General features: G+C 34.6%; 1 protein-coding gene across 2 annotated transcripts in view; it reads left to right on the forward strand.

The window, feature by feature from the left end:
• SLC13A1 (solute carrier family 13 member 1) overlaps positions 1 to 20,398 on the forward strand; it is a 76,007-nt gene extending 55,609 nt beyond the window's left edge. Inside the window, exons 14-15 of one of the 2 annotated variants that reach the window (XM_072965414.1) lie at positions 19,198 to 19,308; positions 20,176 to 20,260. In XM_072965414.1, the coding sequence (XP_072821515.1) occupies positions 19,198 to 19,269 (72 nt within the window). In that variant the 3' untranslated portion in view covers positions 19,270 to 19,308; positions 20,176 to 20,260. Of the gene's footprint in view, positions 1 to 19,197; positions 19,309 to 20,175 lie in introns of both variants that reach the window. The other variant, XM_072965413.1, reaches the window with a different exon arrangement.
• The last annotated feature ends 3,422 nt before the right edge of the window (positions 20,399 to 23,820 follow it).

A 23,820-nucleotide genomic window follows, 5' to 3' on the forward strand; every position in this document is an offset into this window, starting at 1 on the left:
AAAAATTCCAGTCAGATTACTCTTGATATATACATAGAGCATAAAAATTGAAATTAAGTAGTAGTTATAAAATAATAGCTGAATCCACTAAACAACAGAAAACAGATAAGGATTAATTTCTGTTTGATTCAATGGCTAAAGTAATATAATTCACACTTTTATGATCTCAGTGCACTGAGAAATGCGTTTTGTAGAGCTATGGATAAGGCTTCCTATGATTTGCACAATTAGCAAAGTATAGTTAGAAAAGAAAGGTAAACAGTATAAATCTATTAACACATTTGTATATTTGTACAATAGTTGTACTTACGTATTTATTTTATTTCAGAAATACATAATGTCATACATGAAGACAAGAGATTTAGAAATTTAAATGAATTATCACTGTTCATACAGCCATTAAAATGTCACATAACTTCATGACATCAACATTGAAATGAAATACCAGAGAAAGTAAAGAATAAATAATTGAAACTGTTGATATACTTACAAAAGAGATAAATAAATTATTGATGGGCAGACAAAAAGAAAAGAGAACTAAACATTCAAATAAAAATGGGAAAAGAATAGTCTCCTAGTATTCAGGACGTGAATGAGTAAGGTCTATTGACATTCCAAAATTAGACTAAAGGGAAAAAATTGACAATCCAAGACAAAAAATGTGTACAGTTAGGAAAATATGCTAACAATAAAATAGAAGAAAAATGAAAAAAACACCTTTGCTATTTTTAATTTTCAAAGAAGTCATCAGAGACCTGTATAGTTTTTGCAAATGACATTATAAAATTATTTTTGAAAATAAAATATGGTAAAGAGGATTTTTTTAAGTAATACATTTCTTTAAAAAATTATATATGGTACATTGCCCATGTTCATTATTTGTCAATTTATTAATGCAAAATTAATCATTTTTTCAAGAAAAAAAAATGTGTCCATTTAAACCTGACAATATAATATTGCTGCTTTGTGCAGATCATCTATGCTCACCCCATGCACTTGTTCCCTTCTGATTCATATGTTACACATTTGTTTATGATCCATAGTATTTATTACTTTTCTGCTTTTTTCTAGTCATTCAATTTATCTCTGCTGAATTATATTATAGGATAAATATATTTTCATTATGAAAAAGTGAAATGACTTTTCAAATTATAATGAGTAAATTTTGCTCTCAAGAAAATAATAGAAACATTTCAGCTTGAATCATTTTAATAAATTGCTTCCAACAGCTGCCAGCTGAGTACAGGAAAATGATCCTTAGTCAAAATTTGTTTAAGTGAGCCATATGGTTCTCTACATCTTTATGTTTGGTTGATGTATCAAAAATGACTCAACTCATCCATTTCACATTTGTCCCATACACATCAGAGTTCTCAAGCTCTTTCAGTCTGGAAGTTGCAGACTGTCTTCGAGAGTTTCCAAAAGGCATCCGAAGCAGATGATCTAACAAATCTTTGTCCTCCCACTCTAGGGCAGATAGCGTTTTTGTTTTTGTCTTGAGCCTTACTCAGAGATTAACTAGAAATCTTTGTCACTTTAAATCCCTGCATCTTACTTAGGATCAGGTCTTGTGTGGATAGTAAGAGCAATTTCACTAAGTGACTATTTACTGTCTGTTTCTGCGAGTGCTTGGAAGGCTCCCCAGCACACAGGTATCCTTCACTCACCACAACTGCCACTGTGCATCTCAGCACCTCTAGAATTCAGATTTCTTTCTTTTCAAATGTGTGCACTGTTTTCACCCTACTTGGTCTCCAAGGCTTTGTTCTCTCTTTCTCATCCTGGGAGGTGGGGAGGTACACTTTTAGCCAATATTACTAACTAAACTTATTAGCAAAAATTGATAAAACAATATCATGACACATTAATTGTCTGGACATTTGTACTATGTATTATTAGATGTCAAAGATTAATATTATTTTATTGTATCTTTGCTTTGGCTAAATATTTGATAAAAGTCTTTGTCAAGGCACTTTTGTTCCGGAGTTGGTTCAGTTAATGCATGACTATTATCTTGTGTGTGGATTTTTCCCAATTAAATGTTTCTATTTTTAGGAGGGGGAGGTTGTACTAGCAATGAAAGGGTAAACCCAAACAGTTTTACTACTGTAACGCAATATAAAAATGAAAATGGTTTAAATTGTTGCCCCAGCTCAGCATCAACCATGTTATTCCCAAATGAAGTATTTTAGTGAAAGTAGAAATTTACTAGGTAAGTTTTGGGAATGCAAATATCAAAAACAGAGGTCCCCAGTGCGAAGCAAGATCAGACTAGTCCAGGAGTACAATAAAAATAGCACATAAAGAAAGTAGAAATTAAAAGGTTTTTCCAAATATAGGGAGTTTTAATTCCTCCAGGAAGAAAAAGGCATGGGGTTTTAAAAAAGCAAAGTGCTTTTCTTAATGAAGTATGGTGGTATAGATATTGGGAGCAGGAAGAGGAAGATCTTTAAGCCAAATAATAAAACATATTGTATATCATACATTACTGTGGCTGCAAAAAAATAATGGAGGCCCTCAAAAGAGGAATATGGTGAAGGACCAGCAAGAATCTAGAGACTTAGGCAAGGACTGAAGGTGGCAACTGCTAATCCCTAGAGATATTGAAATTTTCTTTTAATAAGTACACTGGTTACAAGGGACGGGAGACAAAGCTAGGAGCCAAGCAAGTCAGGGCTTGAATGGAAAATTCCATAGAGTTAGGATCTCAAAAGGCTATATTCTCAATGAAAATGAGAGAGAAAAAAAAACCACCCTATTGAGGGAAACGTCAAGGGAAATTTAATGTTTTGGCCTATGCACTTGGTGGAGAATGTAAAATCTTTGAAAATTCATAACCATGCAGGTTAGGAGGCTTAAGTCGCAATATCAGTGTGTGTGTGCAGGGGACATTAATCTGAAGCTTTATTTTAAAACAATCCTAGGTTGGTAGATTCGCCAAGTACCTGGCAAAAGAAAGAACACCTTCTTCAACCTGGAGCTCAATGAATTTCTAAGATTTTAATCAAAACTCATAAGTTCTGCCAAGACGTAAATCATGTTGTGCAAGAGACAACATAAACAAAAGAAATAGAACCCCATATACAAAGACAAGAGATACTCTAATTATCAAGTAAAGAATATAAAATGAAGAAGCATAATGTTTGAAAATATGGAAGAGGATAATGGAAGTATAATAAGTATGGTTGGCAGAGTTCTAGAAATGTCGCCCCAGATTTCTGTCTCCTGGTCATGTAATCAAACACTAATCTAGGTACTACTATACTACTATGAAGGATTTTTCAGATGTAGTCAGGATTATTAATCAGATGATGTTAAAGTAGGGAGATTATCCTGGACTATCCAGGTAGGCCTGATGTGATCACATGAGCTCTTTAAAGCAGAAGAGGAAGGCAGAAGAGTCTGGTGGGTGTGATGGGACAGAATGGGAAATCAGAGAGATTTGAAACATGAGAACTACACCCATTGTTGCTGGCTTTGATGATTAAAAAAATCACAAGCCCAGGAATGCAAGTAGCCTTTAGAAACTGAGAATGACCCCTGGCTGAAACCCAGCAAAGAAATAGAGGCCTCAGTCCTACAGTTGCATGGAGTTGAATTCTACCAACAATATAATAAGCCTCGAAGTAGATTCTCCTTAAGAGCCTCCACTAAGGAACACAGCCCTGCAGACACCTTGATTTTAGCCCAATGAGGCTTGTTTTGGACAAGTCTATTAATCTACAGAGCTAATGAGTATTGTTTTAAGCCACTACATTTGTGGTAGTTTGTTATAGCAACAATAGAAAACAAATTCAATAAGGAACAACAGACTGTGAAAAGTGACCAGACATTTATGAAAAGATGTCAGATAGACATTTTAGATAGAAGAAGTATAATGATTCAAATTAAAAACTTAATGAATAGGTAAAATAGTACACTGTACAAACCAGAAGAGAAAGTGTATGAAGTTGAAGACATGGTCTAAAAAATGATTTAGAATGCAACCCAGAGATGGACAAACAAATGACTCTGAAAGGGAAGTTAAGAAAAATGCAAGCTAGAATGATAAATGAAACATACGTTCAGTCAGAATTCCAAGAGTAGAAAATAAAAAGAATGAGGGAGACACAATCATTGAAGACACAATGGGTGAAAATTTTGCAATACTAATGAAAGAAGCTAATCAAGATTTGCAGGAAGCATGATGAAGCCAAAGCAAGATTTTAAAAAAGGAAATCTACCTTTACCTATATAATAGTGAAATAGTGGAACACTCAAAAGAAAGAAAAGAAACAGAAGACAGACTACATATAAGTGATGACAATTAGACCACGACCACCCTCTCAAGAACGGTTTGAAACAGTTAAGCGTCTCCAAGTGCTAAAATAAAGAGCTATCATTGTATGCCTAGAAAATCTGTTTCAAGAATGAAGGAAAACTAAGGAATTTTCAAACCAACAAAACTAAGAGAGCTTACCACTAACCGAAGCTCATGAAGGTACTCCTAATGCTTGCGTCAAAGGAAAAAGAAAAATAATTCAAGACAGACGTGTGACACAATAAGGAACGGCGAGTAACCAAATTGCTAAACATACGGCTTAAAAAAATACAACTCGAATGAAAATACTGAAAAAGCATAAGATACAAGTTCAGAGAAGACAGAGTATTCTAATTTAGCTCTTAAGCATCCATTTTCTTCACGGCACAACACTTAATCTAACTAAATCAAAGTCAATTTAGTCATTTGTGTTTTTACTGATTTCAGAGTTTAACTTAGTCAACTTAGGCTTTTGTTTTTTAGATTCCCTCTCTTACTCCTTTCTTCTTGCAGTTTTTATCTAAGTTCTGTGAATCTTACATATGAGACTCGCACCAGATGGGTGAGATGCATCTGGTCTTTGTGATTAGCAATTGTCTATGTTGGCTTCCACTGAGATGTACAATCCTCTGAAATGTATGGTTCCTGTTGGTTTTATCATCCACTTCTGATTCCAGAATCTGTTCCTGCTCTCTGGCTCATGCCCCTCACGTCATGCCTGAAATCAACACCTCTTCATCACAGCCACAAGTCCCACTGACCCACCCCTTTAAGGGCTTAGGGAACTTTTGATACCCTCTGTACCTCTCTTGGATCCTAGGAGTCTTGTCATTAACCCACTCTACTGCAGGTCTTCCTGTTAAGTGCAAGAGAGAGGGAGCCTGAAGCTCACATCTTTCTTGAGAAGAGTCGGTATATTAATTAATGCATGGCAAAAAATAGCTGATGTAGCCTGTGGCCACAAAACAGCATATCCGCTGAGCTCAAGTTGAGACCAAAACCATTGTGTCTAGAACAGTGCTTAGAAGCATCAGATTTGGAGACTGACTTCCTCTGCTCACCACGCCATCCTAAGACATGTTACCTTACTCTACGTGCTGCAGTGTCCTCATCCAAAAATGGACCACTGATGGCACAAGAATATCTTCACAGGGTTGATACACATAAAACAGAGATTTCCAGAGAATGATTTAATTTTTACCCAATTACTTAATTCTTGGTTGAGAGAGAATACTGGAGGTAAAAGAGTGAACAAAGTGTACATTTAAAAAAAATGCATATCCATTTTACAGAATTCAGCACACAAAGAAAACACAGGAAATTTAGACAGTGTATACAATACTAAAAATCAAGTTCAATAGCTTATCGGAAGAATGTGACATGTTGGTAATGAATGAGCCACTCTATTAAATGATTCTCATCATTAGCTTCCTCTTCAGGGATGTTGAGAAAGCTCAAACCCCTGCGTTGTCAGGGCTCCCTGGAGCACTGTCCGCAGGGTTGTTGATGGATCTGGACAGCTGTAATTCTGTACACCTGCTAAGCTGAACCTACCCTTTGACTTCCCCTCAACGGCAAGTCTGCGGCTGGGCCACCAAGTCAGCCTCTGTGCCTCTGTGGTCATTGTTCTATAAAAAGTACATACTGAAGATTACCAAAATGTCAGAAAAGTCACATAGCCTCTCCTTCATTCAAAGAGCACTAATGTGCACTTGCATCCATGTAATAGCCAGCATTTCCATTATTTTTCTCATTTATTCTAATTGCTTAATTCCATCTTATTTTATTTTGTGCGCCTTTCTTTCTTGACACAGTGTCCTTGTTTAAGAGCTGCAGATGTGCTTGGACTCTTCAGAAAAGTCAGAAACTGTGTTTGTTACAGTGTCTCTAAATTAGTGACCTCTCATAGTGCTTCTACATGAAGAAATTACAAATCGTTTCCTACATCTACTTCATGTGCTATGACCTAGGGATACGTTTTCAAATGAAACTTGAAAATAACATAACTTATATGTTATGCAATGGTTTTCAAACTCCAAGTCATCCTGAAAGAGAGTGGGGTGGGGGTTGAATTTTAGTGGGAAAGCTTAGGGCAGAAGAGAGAAGATGTTCTAAAGACATCATGTTTGATCCATCTAAACTTGACTGCCATGAAATCTGTTTCTAGTTTAAAGACTCCAATTCTTCAAACAACGTTCTGTCTTTTAGATGTTGGGTTTCCAAACTATCTTCCAGAATCCTTCCTTCCCTCACACTTCTTGAGGGTGTTTATGGATTTTTATCACCTTAGAGAATTTAAAAGAAAATGTATACCCACAATGAAACATTGTGAGACTACAACAGGAACTCAATGAACTCTAGTCGTAAATGATAAATCATCTTGGGAAGAGTTGACATCTTAAAATTTTTGAGTCTCCTGATCTATGAACACACTGTCTCTATTTAGGTATTCCTTAATTTCTCTGAGCAATGTTAGGTAGCTTTCAGTGTACAGTCCTGCTCATCTTTAAAAATATCCATGAGTATTTCATATTTTTGACACTATTCTATTTCATATTTTGATGCTATTGTAAGTGGTATTTTTTTTAGTTTCAATTTCTGATCAATAGTTGCTAGGATTTAGAAGTACAATACATTGGGGTTTTTTCCTATTATTATTCTGTACTCTCTAAGCTTACTTATTAGTTTTAGTTCTTTTTTGTAGATTTCATAGGATTTTCTACATAAACAGTAATGTCTTATGTGAATAAAGACAGTGACACTTCTTACTTTTCAATCTGGATACTTTTATTTTTTATTGTGTCTTAAGATCTATCCTTATCTTTTTTATCTTCCCTCAGCAATAAAGCCCCTTTTTTTTTTTACCATTAATTATCAATGTTAGTTGTAGAATTTTCAGATTGAGGGAACTCTTCTATTGCTAGTTTGTTGAGAGTTTTTTTGTCAGGAATGGATTTTGGAGTTTGTCAAATGTTTTTGTTGCTACTTTCAAGAAGATCTTATGGTTTTCTTTTTTAGTCTGTTAACATGCTAAATTACATTGAACTAAACAAACTTTGAGCATGATATATTACACTTTTATATATTATTAAATTATATTTAGTAAAATTTTGTTAAGAATTTTTGCATCAATGTTCAGGAGAGACATGGGTCTATAGTTTTCTTTCTTACAGGTTTTTTTGTTTGTTTGTTTGTTGTCAGATTTTAGTATTAGGGTAATGCTGGCCTCAGAGAGTGAGTTAGGAAGCATTCTCTTCACTTCAAATACCTGGAAAAGTCTGTAGCATTTGAACCCTCTTAAATCTATTGAGATTTATTTACAACAGAATATGGTTTATCATAGTAAATATTACAGGTGCCCTTGAAAAGAATATGTATTCTGCTATTGTTGAGTGGAGTGTTCTAAAATGTCAATCAAGTTGGTTGATAGAAATTTTCAATTATCTTTTATTCTTATTGATTTTCTCCTTGTTCTATCAATTATTGAGAGAAGAATGTTGAAATCTTTGCCAACAGTTGTGGATTTGTCAATTCTCCTTGCATTTTTATTGGGTTTTGCTTTATGTTTTTGAATGTTCTGTTCTGTACTGTTTTGTTATATTCTGGTATTTGGTTGGTATGTAAACATCTGAAATTGCTTTGTATTCTTTATGAATATATGTCTTTATCACTATATATAGCTCTTTTTATCAATGTTGATATTCTTTACTCTGAAATACATGGCTATTAATGTAACTATTACAACTTTTTAAAATTAGTTTTATTTTAGTATGATGTATCTTTTTCCATCTTTTTATTTTCAACCTACAGTGTCTTTATAGTTAAAGCAAATTTCTTGATCCAGCAATCCCACTCCTGGGCATATATCCAAAGGGAACCTTAATTCAAAAAGATATATGCACCCCAGTGTTCATAGCAGCACTATTAACAATAGCCAAGACATGGAAACACCCTAAATGTCCATCAACAGATGACTAGATAAAGAAGTTGTGGTATTTTTATACACTGAAATACTACTCAGCCATAAAAAAGAATAAAATAATGCCATTTGCAGCAACATGGATGGACCTGGAGATCAGCATTCCAAGTGAAGTAAGCCAGAAAGACAAAGAAAAATATAATGTGATATCATTTATATGTGGAATCTAAAAAAAAAAGGCAAACAAACTTATTTATAAAATAGAAACAGTCAAAGAAATAGCAAATAAACTTATGGTTACCAGGGAGAGAAGGGAGTGGGAAGGGACAAATTGGGAGCTCGAGATTTAGAGACACTAACTCCTATATCTAAAATAGATAAACAAAAAGTTTATACTGTATACCACAAGGAACTCTATTCAATATCTTGTAGTAACTTATGGTGAAAAAGAATATGAAAATGAATATATGTATGTTCATGTATGACTGAAGCATTATGCTGTACACCAGAAATTGACACACTGTAAACTGACTATATTTCAATAAAAATATATATACACAAAAAAGTGAATTTCTTATAGGTAAAATATAAATTGAATCTTGCTTTTTTGGTTTTAATCAAACATGACAACTATAACACAAAGCTGTAAAGTTTCTACAGCTATATCTTTAGGTTCACTCTTTCATTCTTTTGCAGTGTCTAAACGTCTGTTAATTCCATCAAGGCTATTTTTCATCTCCAACATTCTAATTTTCAACTCTAGAAATTTGTTTTGGGTTTCATATATTTTTCCTCTTGCTACTTAGCATACTCAATTTTTTCTTCTATGTTCTTGAACACATGTAATATACTTTTAAAATTCTTGATATTTTTGTCTACTAATTTTAACTGCCTCTATTCCTATTGCTTGATTTTCCTCTCTTTTAAGAGCCATATTTTAGTTCTTTTTCTGCCCAGTAACTTTTTTCAGCTGAGGGTCAGACATGGCTGATCTATTGTTTAATACTGGATGTATTTTTATTTCTGTAAATATTCTTTAGTGTTATTCTGGGGCACAGTTACGTTATTTGGAAACAGTTTGCTCTTAAGATTTATTGGGTAAGGCCAAAACTATCTTTAATCTAGGGCTACATTTGCGTCACTGCTGAGGCAGTATTTTTCTGAGTATTGCACTTGATGCTCCATTAATTTTGAGGTTTTACCCTCTTGTTGGAACATGGATTGCTCCCAACTCTGTGTGAGCCCTTGTGATTACCTCATCTAATAATTTTGAATGATTCTTCCCTTACTTTCAGGTAGCTTCCTGATAGGCACGTATTGATCAGTATTCAGCAGGAAAATGGACAGGATTTCTGGAGATCTTTCTGTCTGTGCATGTTTCTCCTCCCTGGTACTCTGCCCGGCAAACAGTAGCCACCTGTCCTCTCCAGACTCCCAACTCCATCTGAGCAACTCAGGTTATCACCAGGATCTACCTGGATTCCCCCCTTTATTTTTTGGTGCTGCTGCCTGGAAATTTTCCCCATGTTGTAAGTTGGAGCAATCATAGGATGCAACTATTTCCTCTCTGCCAGAGATCACTATCTTGTGTTACCTGATATGCAATGTCTGAAAACTGTTATTTCATTAAAAATCTTTCTGTTTTTCAGTTGTTTTAGGAAGGAGAGTAAATCCTGTTCCTAATGCTGCATCTTGCCAAAAGTGGAAATCTCAAGAAAAGTCAAATTTAATTATAATCCTTTTTTCTCCTAGTAAATTTGGAATCAGGACAAGTTGAGTTAATTGGATGACTCTGACGTCTCCAATTTTGATCACTGGTGTATAATGCAGCTCTTAAATAGGAGAGTAAATAGTGGATAAGGAGCCTCTGTAGTGGCATTGGGAAGTAGAGAGGATTCTTCTGAGTGCAGTTTTGAATTTGTTGAGTTTGAGATTTATTCATCACTTATGTGAGAGTCAAGAAGAAATGACTAATGGCACTTGAATAATCCAGATGTGAAACTGAGGACAGTGATCACACCTGCATTTCTGTCCACACACGTTTAAAATATGTTTCTATAAGATGCAGTGAGTCCAGAGCATACAAAAAAATGTGTAAGAACCTCTTTTCTATTTTTCTTCAACTTCAATACTATGATAGCTACCCGATAGTCATATCCTGAACTGTTTGTTACATTTTTGAGTTATTATTTTAATTCAGACTGCAAGATTTCATGGCCATGGTTAAAAGCATATTGGGACAAACATAATTTATACTTTCTGGTTTTATGTAAAAAGAATTAGGGGATGTAAAGGTTTAAATCTTGGGGAAATTGTTCAGAAAATATTTCAACCCCAACATCAGTTCAACCTGAGGAAGCAGGTCTCTGACATGGTTTGACAGGAATATTTTATCTTCACAGCCACAGGGCTTTTTGGGTGGTTCATCTAACAAGTGTTAAATGAATAATAAATAATGGCAGGTTATTCCTCAGGGGCTGGGAAGTCGTATTTGACTACAGTCCTTGACATTCCTCTCCATAAACTTTTAATCTCCATCTCAGCTGGGAAAGTAATTACTTCCAGTCAGAGATGAGGGTCCACTGGGTGTGAGCACTCCTGTCCTCGGAGAATCTACTAGGTTGCTTTGAGATGCCCTCGCCTTCCTCCATACAGAACCTACTCACGGGTCCTCCTTAGAATTTGAAAAGGGCCAGAATCCATCATCAGAACTGGAACTTGGCATCTCTGTTATTGCAGCTGTAGTCAGGACTACACGTGGGATTTAATGTGCCAGATAATTTATACTTTGGGTTAAAGCCAGCTTTATAGGTAATATTTTCCCAAAGGCTAGTGTTACTTGTATTTACTTCCCAATTTATTGAAAGCCAGAACTGTGAGGGTTATAAGGAGCCTCAGTCTTCCCCTGGGGAGAGAGGTCCCATTGGTCCCTAATTACATTCCAGCTCCTGCATCAATTTTCTTTCTCTTCATATATTCACTTGACTAAAGAATGTAAACGGAGAAACAAAACTGCATACAATTCCCTAAAGCGTTTTTGACCATTTTTAGTAACTTGCCTTTTAAAATCTGATGTGGGTCAAGTACTTTACAGAATATAAAGCAAATTTGCAAGAAAGAGTATTTTTAATCAGTAATCCTTTGTGTATCTTCTGGAAAAACGGATATGGAAGTCAGAGATGATAACTAAGCGCCAAGTACTAGCTGCTAGATAATATGCCATTGCATCTCGTGCACCCTCCTCTGAACCTGTTTGCCAAACATTATGGATGTTGAATCAGTATTTAGATAGTTCTGTGTATCCATTAAGAGTATTTCAAGGGGTTTAAAATAGACTTTAAATTTAGATTTCTTTTAGTGACAAAATAGAGCCAGGCTAGTTTACCCAACTTTGAGACATTATACAGATATCGTAACCGAGACTTTATGGTACTGGCAAAGGCACAGTCACATATAATTGACACAAGATAGAGAACCCAGAACTAGTCCTGTATAAATATGCCTCACTGAATTTTGACTAAGGTATGAAAGCAATTCAGTAGAGAAAAATATCCTTTTTTAGCAAATGATGCTGGAGTGGTGGACATCCACAAGAAAAACAAAAAACAGAAAATATCCTTGACCTTTAAATGTCACACTGTATACAAAAATTAATGCAAAATTGATCATAGACTTAAACACTTTAATGTAAAACATAAAATTATTAAAACCTTAGAAAAAAATACAGAAGAAAATCTTCAGGATCTAAGGCTTGGCAAAGAATCTATAGACTTGATATGAAAGCATAGTCCACAAAAGCAAAAATTATTAAATTGGACATTAACAGTTTAAACCTTTTCTCAGCAAAGAACCCTATTAAGGGGATGAAAAAATAAATTTTACATAATGAGAGAAAATTTTTGCAAACAACAGGGACTAATTTTGATTAATACATAAAGAACTCTTAAAACTCAATGAACAATCCAGTTAGAAAATGGGCAGAAGATAGGAAGATGCATTTCAGAGAGGAGCATATACAGATGTTGAACACATGAAAAGACTTTCAACATTATTAATCATTAGGTAAATGCAAATTAAAACCGCAATGAGATATTACTACATACATGTCAGATGGCTAAAAAAAAGAATAGTGACTGCCTCAAATGCTGGTGAGGATGTGAATAAACAATCACTTAGATAATGCTGGTGGGAGTGCAAGTGGTCCAGCCAGTCTGGAAAACAGATTGGCAATTTAAAAAAAAAAGATCTGAACATGAAACTACCCTTTAACCCAGTAATTGCAATTCTGGGCATTTATTTCAGAAAAATGAAAATGCAAAATATTTTTCACACAAAAATCTACATTTATAGCAGCTTAATAAAGTCAAAAATTGGAAACAACCCAAATGTCTTTCAAAGTATGACTCGTTCAGGAAATAGTGACGCTTTCATATCATAGAATATTACTCAGCATTAAAAAAAGAACAAACTTTTGATACATGTAAATTAAAATTAACCTCCAGAGAATTTTGATGAGAGAAAAAAGCCAATCTCACAAGGTTCCAAACTGTATGACTCCAATTATAGAACATTCTTGAAATGAGAAAATTACAGAAACAGGAAACAAACTGATGTTTGCCAGAAGTTAAGGAGGAGGTGAGGGTGGCATGGAAGCTCATGGGGCTATGAAAGGGCAACGTGAACAATCCTCGTGGGAAAGGAATTGTGTTGTATCTTGACTGTGTCAGTGTCAATATCTTGCTTGTGATGTGTTTTACAGTTTTGCAAGATGGGCAAAACTGGGTAAAAATTATAGGCGATTTCTTTCTATTATTTCTTATAACCTCATGTGAATCTATAATTATGTCAAAGTAAAAAAACTTAACTTAGAAGATACATTATAAATATATTTTTAATATATTTGAAATGTTATAATTTGATACATGTAAACATTGTGGAATGATTACCAACATCAAGATAATTAACACACTTATCACCTCACATAGTTAACTTTGTGTGTGTGTGTGTGGTGGGAATGTTTTTTTTAAAAGTGATCAAAATAGACATTTTTTAAGTGTCAAGACAGAAAGGAGAAACTCATACCTACTAAGACTACTTAAAATGTTACTTCCAGTTATTCCTGAGGCAATAGGGTGCCTAGTATTATCTTTAAAATCTCCTCTTGAACTCTAAGCCTGCAAACATTTAGTGTACCCCTTTATTGTCCACATCAATGGAAAAAAACATAAAGAAGACTATAGAAAGCTGGAAGGCTTACACACATTTTCCTGGACAACCAACCTTATTTGTTAAACTATAGCCTTCCATCTTTGTTTCTCACTGAGTTGAGTCCTTTTAAGATCTCAAGTCCAATGCACCTCTTGAAGTGTTTCTAGTGACACAAGATGACCAGGTGTGCCTTGACTATTTCTTCAGTATCAGTGATGGTTTGCATTATTGAAGTACTAAGAACTTTGTGGAGTAGCTGTAAATATGTATTCCTTACATTGTCTAAGGACTCTGTCTACAAAGAGTAAATTAAGGTAAAAACAAATGTGGAGATGGAGGTTGAGACAGCAGACGTTATCGACAGACTGGCTCTCAGAGGTACAGACACCACTTTCCAGCTATGCCTCAGCTTTGGTAAACTGAGGCGATGGAAGCAATACTCTGCACATGCAGGAGTGATATTGAGTCTTGTTTTTCTCTTTTTATTTTTCTTCTTCACAATCTATCTGCTTTTCATTTCCACCATCTGAATGGCTGATGAAGTACCTTTTTAAAGCACTCAGAATGTCAGTGTGTGAATTGAAAGATGCATCACACCATAATTGCATGTTTTCAAGGAATTTTAACATTGTTCATTTTTATTAGAGTCTGATTAAGTGCCCCCTAAGAGGTAAAGCAACAATATCTGAATTATCAAAGTAATCATCGCCAGCATATCTTCTAACTCTTTTCCATGAAGAAATGTCAGCTTATGAATTAGGAGATTTTCAAAAAAAGTGTTGACATTTTCTAATCCCTTTTCTCTATCCTCTTAGAAAAAAATATAACAAATGATGATTTAATAGTGCCTTCTGTCTCTCCAGTATTGTTCTGAATTCCTACAAAAGAGTTAAAATTCTTGGAAGAGTTAGAAAACCAGCTATTCCCCCTTGTGCAGAGGTTAGAACTAGTTGTGGGTTGATTCAACCCATTGTACAAAGCATAATTCAAAAGCAAGACCTTGTGGTAGGTTCTAGGATTTCTTCATGAAAATGCATCAGCATAATAAACACTCTTGTCTCTCTTAGGGAAAAATTTTAAATCAACAATGGTCATGTGTAGAAGACCATTTAGTCCACATTTTCACTTTTGAGATAAATATGAATGCATAAAGATCCTTTGTATGAAAAAAGTCATCAATCAGTTGATTTTAAAGAAAATATGACTGGGTTGTTGTTTTGATTGTATGAGTAGAGCTGTGAGAGCCTGGGGGTGTGGAATTAAGGTGAAGAAAAACATATCTAAAGAATGCAATAGGAAGATTTTTGTACAGTTTTATCTGAATATTACCAAAATGCCTTTGCATTTAGGTTAATTGCCAGAGTGCAATTATCTAATTAAAGTCTAGGAAAGTAAAGAGTAAGAGTTAAATTAACTTGAAAAGATATATGTGCCCCTATGTTCACTGCAGCATTATTTACAGTAGCCAAGATACAGAAGCAACCTAAATGCCCATTAACGAATGAGTGGAGATATATATATATACATATTTACAATGAAATACTACTCAGCTGTCAAAAAAGAAAGAAACTTGCCATTTATGGCAACACAGATGGAACCTGGAGGTATTATGCTAAGAAATAAGTCAGACAGAGGAAAACAAATACCCTATGATCTTGCTCAAATGTGGAATATAAAAAAATTAATGAAATAAATGAAACACAAAGCAAAGCAAAACAAAACCCCACATATATACAAAAAATAGAGCAGTGATTATCAGAGAGGAAGAGGCAGAGGTGAAACAAGTAAATGGTGCCACCTGTATGGTGACAGATGGAAACTAAAATTTTGGTGGTGAGCAGGCTGTGGTGTATACAGAAGTCAAACTGTTGTATATGTGAAACATATATAATGATACAATGTTATAAACCAACATTACTGTAGTTAAAGCATTTTTTTCAGCAAAGTAATATAATAAAAAAAATTAGAGTCAAGAGCATGGTTTTGGAGTAAGAAATATCAGGGCTTGAATATTACCATTTTCTAATTACATTACTTTGGCCCTGTTATTTAATTCTTAAATCTCAAGTTTCCCTGCCTGTAAAATGTCATAATAATAGTACTTAACTATTAGGATTATAAGATATAATTCATATATTTAGTTTTCAGGAAGCACTCTTAAATAGTCCTTACTATATATCATTACTGTTTATAAAATGTTTTTTTGCCTATGTGGATAACTGCTTTTACTCAAGAGAAGAATCAGGGATTCAACTCCTTTTTTGAATCCTCTTGATAATTTCTTTTAATCTGCTTATTTTCAAACATTTATCTGGACTTCCTTCCGACAAGGATTTCAATTAGAGTCTAGATATTTAAATCAAAGAGAAATTTTTTACAAATAGAGGAAGAAAGAATGTAAAGAAAATAAATACGGGAAAGTCAGCTTGAGCTAAATATCTTATGGTACATTTAAGATATTTTCCATATTGTCATGTGTCTTTTTATCTTGGTAATATAGACGATCTCATCCTTAATGACATTAATGTAATTGTTAAATGCCTGGACTGTTTCTTAGAATATGCAATACTAAAAGCCCATAGAGTAACGACAAAACATCACTCAGGAAAGCAAGTCTTGTCACAACCCGAGGTGGAGGAGGCGGGTTGGGGAAGTGTGTTGAGATGGGATGAGGGCAGAGTGGAGGTAAAAGGCCACCATTGTGTTTCAGGTAAAGGATACCTGACCAGCTTGACTGAATATTTCATCTAGAGAAGGAACATCATAGTCTTTGGAATATTTTCCATATATATATCAATTCTTTTTATCTTTTAAAAATGTTTAATTATGAAATATTCCAAACATATAGAAAAGTACAAACATGATAGTAACAGCACCAGTGTGTCCATCATCCCATGTAACAATTTGTAATATTTGTTCCATCTATTTTTCCCAAAAGAGATAAACAACTGAAGCCTCCTAACTCATCACTGCTCCCAGAGGTAGTCACTAGCCTCAGTCACTAGCCTTGGTACATGTCATCCCCTCTGCATGATTTCATGGTTTTCCTACATTTTTGTGTATGTATGTATATGTGATTTATAATGCTGTGTTTAGAGTGTTTTACAAGTTTTATACAACTATTATTCTGTGGCTGCATTTTTACAACATATTTTTCTTCATAGCTGTATAAATATATGTAGATCTAGTTTATTCATTTTAATTTTTCTCCAGCCTTAGGTTTTATTTTAAAGGACACCTTTATTAATTCTCCTAATGATGGACAATATGTTTTTTCCCTAGTAACAACCTTGCACATGGCTTGTTGTGCACATGGCTTGTTGTGCACATGGATGAATTTTTCTAGAGAAGATCACTGTCTTTGAAACTGCTCCATTCTAGAGTATGAACACCTCCAGTGTTACTAGATGTCCCCTAGTTGCTTTCAGTAGTGGTTGCTGCCATTTATACTCCCGATGGCAGTGCATGAAAGTTTCCATCTGCCCACATGCTTGTCAATATTTACTGTTCGACATTTCAGTGCTTACTGTTCTCGTAGAAATTTTATCTTGTTGTTACTTTAACATTTCCCTAATGTGTTATGAGACTGAACATACTTCCATATATTTACTAGCCCTTGGAATTTCATATTCTTTGAATTATCTGTAAATATATTTTCCCTATTTTTTTACAATTTCTTTTTAGTGTTTATTTATAAGAATTCTTTACTTTAGGTAATACTCATCCTTCTGACTGGCAGATTCTTGTTTTTTTATTTTTTAAAATTTTTTTCATGGTGGATTGTTGCTGAGTCAAATTGTCAATTTTAGTATAGTAAAATGTGTTTTCTTTTTCCTTTAGCCTTTGTGTTTTTTGCCCTTTATGGATATACTTTATGCATCTTATTTAGGAAACAGGTCCCTGCCGGCAGTGTCATAAAGCTATTCTCTCAAGTTTTGCACCAAAGCTCACATACAAAATTAGTTTATAATTGTTTTCTTTTTTGTCTTTGTTCAATTTTATTACCAAGGTTTGTATTATTTTTATAATGCGAGCTCAGTCTTTTCCACCGTTTCTATTCTCTGAAATCATTTATATTCGATACGGGTTGTCTTTCTTCCAAGCCTGGAAAAATACTGACGACATCAATATTTACAATTTCCCCTGAACGTTCTGTTATGAAAATTCTCAAGGAAACAGCAGATTTGAAAGAATTTTAGTGAACATCCCTGTACCGCCTCCTAGATTCTATCAGGAACATTTCGCTCTGTTTGCTTACCACCTATCTGTCTGTCTGTACACCCCTCTATCCAACTGGTGAGTAAACAGATTATAAATGCTGATTCTGATTTAATGTTATAATTCAACTCAAATTTTTAAAAATTTTGTTGAGTGACTTTCACTTTAGTTTTCAAAGTTACTGGAATAAAGTGTTTAACATGATCCTGTTATTGTGTCTACTCTTTTTTGTTTTTACAAATTACTTGATCATAAGCTAGTTTGCAAAGCAAGTCTCAATAAATTCAATTCTAGACAGTGTTTTCTGACCACAAGGCAATAAAATCATAGCTAATAGCAAAAAAAAAAGTTCAAAATTACCCCGCAAGTTTAGAAATTTAAAAAACTGTTCTAATAAATTTTAATGTAATGTTGTATTATATGTTGTAGCGTATGGTATATATGCTCTGTTACTTGCCTGAAACATCTTCATGCTCTCAGCATGTACTGCTACCAACTGATTTGTGATTATATTCAACATTCATTTTCTTTTGTACTCCATTTGTTCCGATCTCATTGTATGCACTTTAATGAGATTCCACAGTTTTATTCTTAACAGTCGAGTGCTGGTTTTGTGTTACTCATGTTATCATCAGCAGAACAAATACTTTTCAACTGGGCTACTCATCCTGTTTAATTCCATACAGTGTTCAACAGACTCACCATAATCAGTACATGCCTCCCTCCGCTTGTTTCAACGTGGCTAAAAACTGTCATTCCATCTGTTCTTGCTGGGAGATGGCATGTGCCACCGATTTTTCTCACTCAGATTTTTGTTTGTGTTCAGATTACCTCTTCTCTTTCTAACTCCAGAAAGGGGTCAACTTGAAGAACATTTGCTGGACGCAAAGAATGACGGTTGTGCATGGCCATTACTGGAGCTGGTATCTCAAAGGAATATATTCCTCTTACAAATCTTAGAAGAATAGATTCCTTTTATAGGTAGACAGATTTTCCTCCTAATGTTCAGAATCAGCTACAGGAGGACTTCTGGACTGAGAACACTGCTCTTACACTTCCTTCATTTGGTTATAATAACAAGACACTAGATTCAAAGCTGTATTTGCACTTGACTTTAATAAAAACAGTAGCTCACATTTATTGAGTGTTTATCATGCAGCAGGCATGGTCCTAGGGGATATACACGTACTTACATATTTCGAGTGTGGATACTTTATTTCACAGTATTCATAATAACACTTTTAACCTTCTTCCTACAGTTAGATGTACTTAATGTTTGTTTCACAAGTTAAGATTGCTGCAGTTATTAGAGTAACATAATTTCAGTTATTATTTGCATAGGCTTTGGAAAAATATGCGAAGTCAGTGAAATATAATTTATTATTTAGCCTTAAATACACTTAAAGTCTGGCCATTTACTATGGAAGATTATAAGTGATCTTCACAATTTTTAAAAATCATTTTCCATCTCCATCTATTTGGTGCCATTTACTAAAGCTGTACTCACTGCCTTTGCATGCTTATTTAATGGTTTTTGTTCATGTTCAAATAGATGAGGGAAAGTACATACAGAGTCCTCATACAGTCTGTGGAGGCAGGACCTGGCTTTAATGTGTTATTCTGAAAGCTGAGCTCTCCAATAGAGGACTGTTTTCTAATGCTGGTAACTATCTCCTTGTCCTTCCGGGGTTTTTTGTTGTTTTTTGTTTGTTTGTTTGTTTTTGTCTTTGTTTTTTTTAAACTGTGTTGTATCTATTGATAGAGCCAAGAGATCCAGGGTTTTAGCTCTCTTTTGAGTCAGATTCTTTAGGCTTGCCCTTCATCTTCTGTGTTCTGGCGAAAAGTCCTTCTTTCTGATCACTAGGTAGGGAAGTATTTGCCCTTAGCCAGGATCTGCCCCAACTTCCAGTCCCATAAAGAACAGTGAAGAGGACAGGGGCAGCTCCACCAACCACTCCTACAGAGAAGAAGTCAAGCAAACAAATGAAACACGCAGCCTTTAACATGCATTAGAATGTCTTATTCTAGGAGAGTCTGCTTTCTGTTACACATTTGCTTCCTAATTCATCTTTGAATGTCTTTCCTTCTCCCTTCAATATAAATCAGAGTTTGATATATAAATATCAAAATACTGATATTTTGGCCCAGCTGAGGTTTTTTCTGTGTGTTTTTTGTTTTTTGTTTTTACGTCAGGAGCTGTCCTGTGCATTCGTACCTCTGCTATCAAGATGCCAGTCGCAAACGCCCTCCATTTGCGGCAACCAAAAATATCTCCAGACTGTGTCAAATGCCCCTAAGGGGGCAAAATTGCCCTCAGTTGAGAACCACAGTTATATATTCTATTTAATTATATATATATTTAATTGTAATTATATATAATAATATAATTTACAGAAGATAAATAATGACAGAAAACAGGGTGGCTATTATAACAAAATATGTTTTGAAATTTTATATTTAAAGCAAGTAAAGTACTTTTTTAAATTGGTCAGATTGACAACAATATTAACAAATTTATGTTGCATTACAGCCACCAGGACATAACAGCTGGCTATTAGGCATTTGCATGACAGCAACTGAGAGGCACCACTCACTCTTTCCTTCAGCCAGTTTGGAATAATTACTCTAGAAATTGTGCAGAGGATGGAGATCGCAGACATGAAATCAAAATCAAACAGTCCCTTTCTTCAAGTAACACGTTGTTGGCAAAGAGTTTTTCTAAAGCTATAATCTTCAAAACGTTAAGGAATAGAAACATAGTATTAAGTAGATATTGAATAAAAGTTTAACTTCACAGGTGTCAATAAAAAGTAAAATTTCACTAATTTTATTCAGCAGAAGAGTGTTACAAGTTCTCAAAAATTATTTCGTAAATCTTTTTATTTGCATTGCCTGATGTTATTCAAACTAAAGTAATAAAAGTTCAACACCAAAACTTTAGGGGATCTGTTTTCATGACTGGACAAACATGATTTGAAAGTGACCTGTCATTTGTTCATATTCATATAGGTTTCTTTTATGTATGCATTCTCTTCATACATATTCAAAATATAACATGATAATACACATATTTCACTCATTTTAATGAATGTAGAAAATGTCTTTGTAAGACTATATTGTGGAGTATTTGTATTTCCTCCACTGATCTACACTGAGAACATTAGCAGTGTTTCCTTATTACAAATGATGCTGCGGTGAATTTTCTGCCCAACAACTCTGAGTCTACTCATAGGGTCTGCACAATCTGCTTCCCCCTAAGACAGACCATACCACCAATAGCCATGAAGGCTGGCCAGATAGAAGCTGTCCTGAGGGGTGTGTGGAAAGAGCTTGGATGTACAAGCTAAGGCCCTGGTGTCCGCACACATGTGTGCATGAGACCTTTGGGGATGGAAGAGAACAGGATTGGGCAAAGGCTCATGAGCTGGAGTCAGAGGCTTGCTTTTCCTGCACCATCACATTCTCTCACAGAACTTCAGGGATCCAAGAATTATAAATTCATACTCGCCCTTCAGGTCATTACAAAGGTGTATATGCCAAGATAAAAATATAAAACATTTTTCACTTTATTGTTTGACTCAAATGTAAATAGTGCCAAGGTTGTGAATCTTTGCCCCAGATGACACAGGGACATGTAGCACCCACTGTGACACAAATATACATACATATAAGTGTATGCATATGTTTGTATGTGTATGAATGTATTGTAATCAGTGCTTCCCTTTATCTGAGATTCTCAGAGCAATTTACCAACGTTATCTTGTTAATCTTGATTCAATGTTCTAGAAAAAGGTGTCAGCTTGATTAGGCTTGTTTTATTACTTCAGAGACAGATTAAGTGCTTTACCCGTGTTCATTATAAAAGAAAAAGTATTGAAAACGTACTTCATGAAGTTCTCTGTTTCAACTATTATGTGATGGTTGACCATCTCTTCCTTTCTTCTGCTTATAAAAGTTGGATGACTTTTCTTTTAAGGCAAAAACATTCTTCCTACTTTTCAACATACTATTGAATTCTAAGTACTTAATTCTCAGCATAGAAATGAATCTAGTTTTAATACACATTTAAAATTTTATTTGGGTGGGTAGAAATACTGTCATGCTTTAAGGAAAGTAATTATTTAAAAAATTATAATGGTTTAGTGATTTAGAATCCTCCAAAAAAACCTAACATTGTAAAGGAATTTACTAAACTAATCATGATAAAACAATGTCATTAAGTTTTAGATTTCATTAGATTTTATTTCTGAGCTTAATGTTTGAAAATAAAACATTTTTCAGTAATTCTGAAAGATTACTATGAAAGTATTGATGATCCTTAAGGAATCATAAATCTGGATGTGGCTATAAAAGAATATTTCATACTGAGGTTATTAGTTGTAAGGGCAAGTTTATTATCCTTGCTCTCATAGCTGGTGAGTAGGGTTATACTTGAGAATGTATCACAGTTAATTATGTGTCATCTTGGCTGGGCCATGGTGTCCAGATACATGGACAAATATTTTTCCAGATATTTCTATGAGAATTTTTTGTATGAGATTAACATACAAATAATACCTAAAGCAGATTGCCCTCCATTATGTGGGTGGGCCTTGTCCAATCAGGTAAAGCCCCAAATAGAACAAAAGATTGACTTCCTCTGAGCAAGAAGGAATTCTACAGCAGATGACCTGTGTACTTGAACTGCAGAATTGACTATTCTCTGGATCAACCTACCCTGCAGATTTTTGGACTTGCCAACCTCAATAATCACATGAGTTAATTCCTTAAAATAAATTTCTTTCTAAGTATATATACACATCATATTAGTTCTGTTTCTCTGAAAAACCCTAAGTAATACAGTATATAAAGAAACAACTTATGATTTCTCAACAATATGCAGAAAGAGGGATAACCATATACTTTGATTTAAGCAGAGTTATACACAATGTTGAGTAGCCAGTTGTGTTTTCACTTACTCGACTATTTTTTACATATTTTGTTTTTAAATCTCTACTTTCAGATCCCATCTATATGCTGTGAGTATCACAAACATGCTGAGATAAATACTAACTATCCAGTTCTCCTTCTTTCCTGGACATATGGGAAACTAAACTCCCTAGAAGTTCTTGCAGTTAAGCAGGCCAAAGTGACTAGTCTTGGCCAAAGAAATGTCAATGGAAATGACCACGTCACTTCCAGGGTGAGGGAGTAAAAACCTCCCTGGGCAATTTTCCAGTCTCTCCCTTCATCTCTGGCAGCAAACCCTGAAACTTCATGTTGAAATGCCAATGCCTCTCTTAACCAGAGTTTTTGGGCAACTCTGGAGCAAAGCCTGCCTCTGTCTGGCCTTGAACATGTGTGCACGATACAGAAATGAACCTTGACTGTATTAAACCACTAGGATTCATGGCTAATGTTTTACCATATCCTAATATACATGGCAATGCATCCTTGCTGGCACAACATAACTGCTGGAAGGAAAGCTGATTGCAATTATATCCTTATGAAACATGATGGGACTCTCTGGAAAACTAAAAAGTTGAATACAGAATTAATATAATAAAAACTGAATATGAGAAAGTTCTAATATTAACACTATCACTGTTATTTGTTACTTTGACTGAATTCAGATTTGTGAACCACTTTATGTGTATAGACACAACGCCTCTGTCTCATACTTTTCTCTGAAATTATTGTCCAAATAATTTTAATTCCCTGTGCCACTGTTTCTTTACCACAATACTATAAAAATTAGAACATTGACTAGTTTTTGAACTTGATCTTGTAAGTGTCTCAGAGGAAAACACTTAACAAAAAACAGCACAGCTTTTATTTGAGGCTGACCTTCCAGGGCACATACAAATAAAGAAATGGTGATTACATAATTTTAGATGCCTAAATGTATCACAGGATGATACAAATTGACATGACATATCTGACGTTGCTCTTTCTTCTACTTCCTCTCCTTCTGGAAATGATGAAACACAAACATAATATTTATAATATTTCTCTTGCTCCTAAGCTAGCCTGCCCACCTACATGGGAGGAAGATTTACTTCTCAGGGGAAAAAAAAAACACTTTAAAGCTCAAACTTAACCTAGCAACAAAAGGTCTTAGTCATTTGTACTGCCAGAATAAACTCCGTTTCTAAATCTAAAAGTAACGAGAAAGGTGCTGGATTTGCTTTCATCT

Source organism: Vicugna pacos, chromosome 7 (genome assembly GCF_048564905.1).
Source record: "Vicugna pacos chromosome 7, VicPac4, whole genome shotgun sequence".
NCBI lineage: Eukaryota > Metazoa > Chordata > Mammalia > Artiodactyla > Camelidae > Vicugna > Vicugna pacos.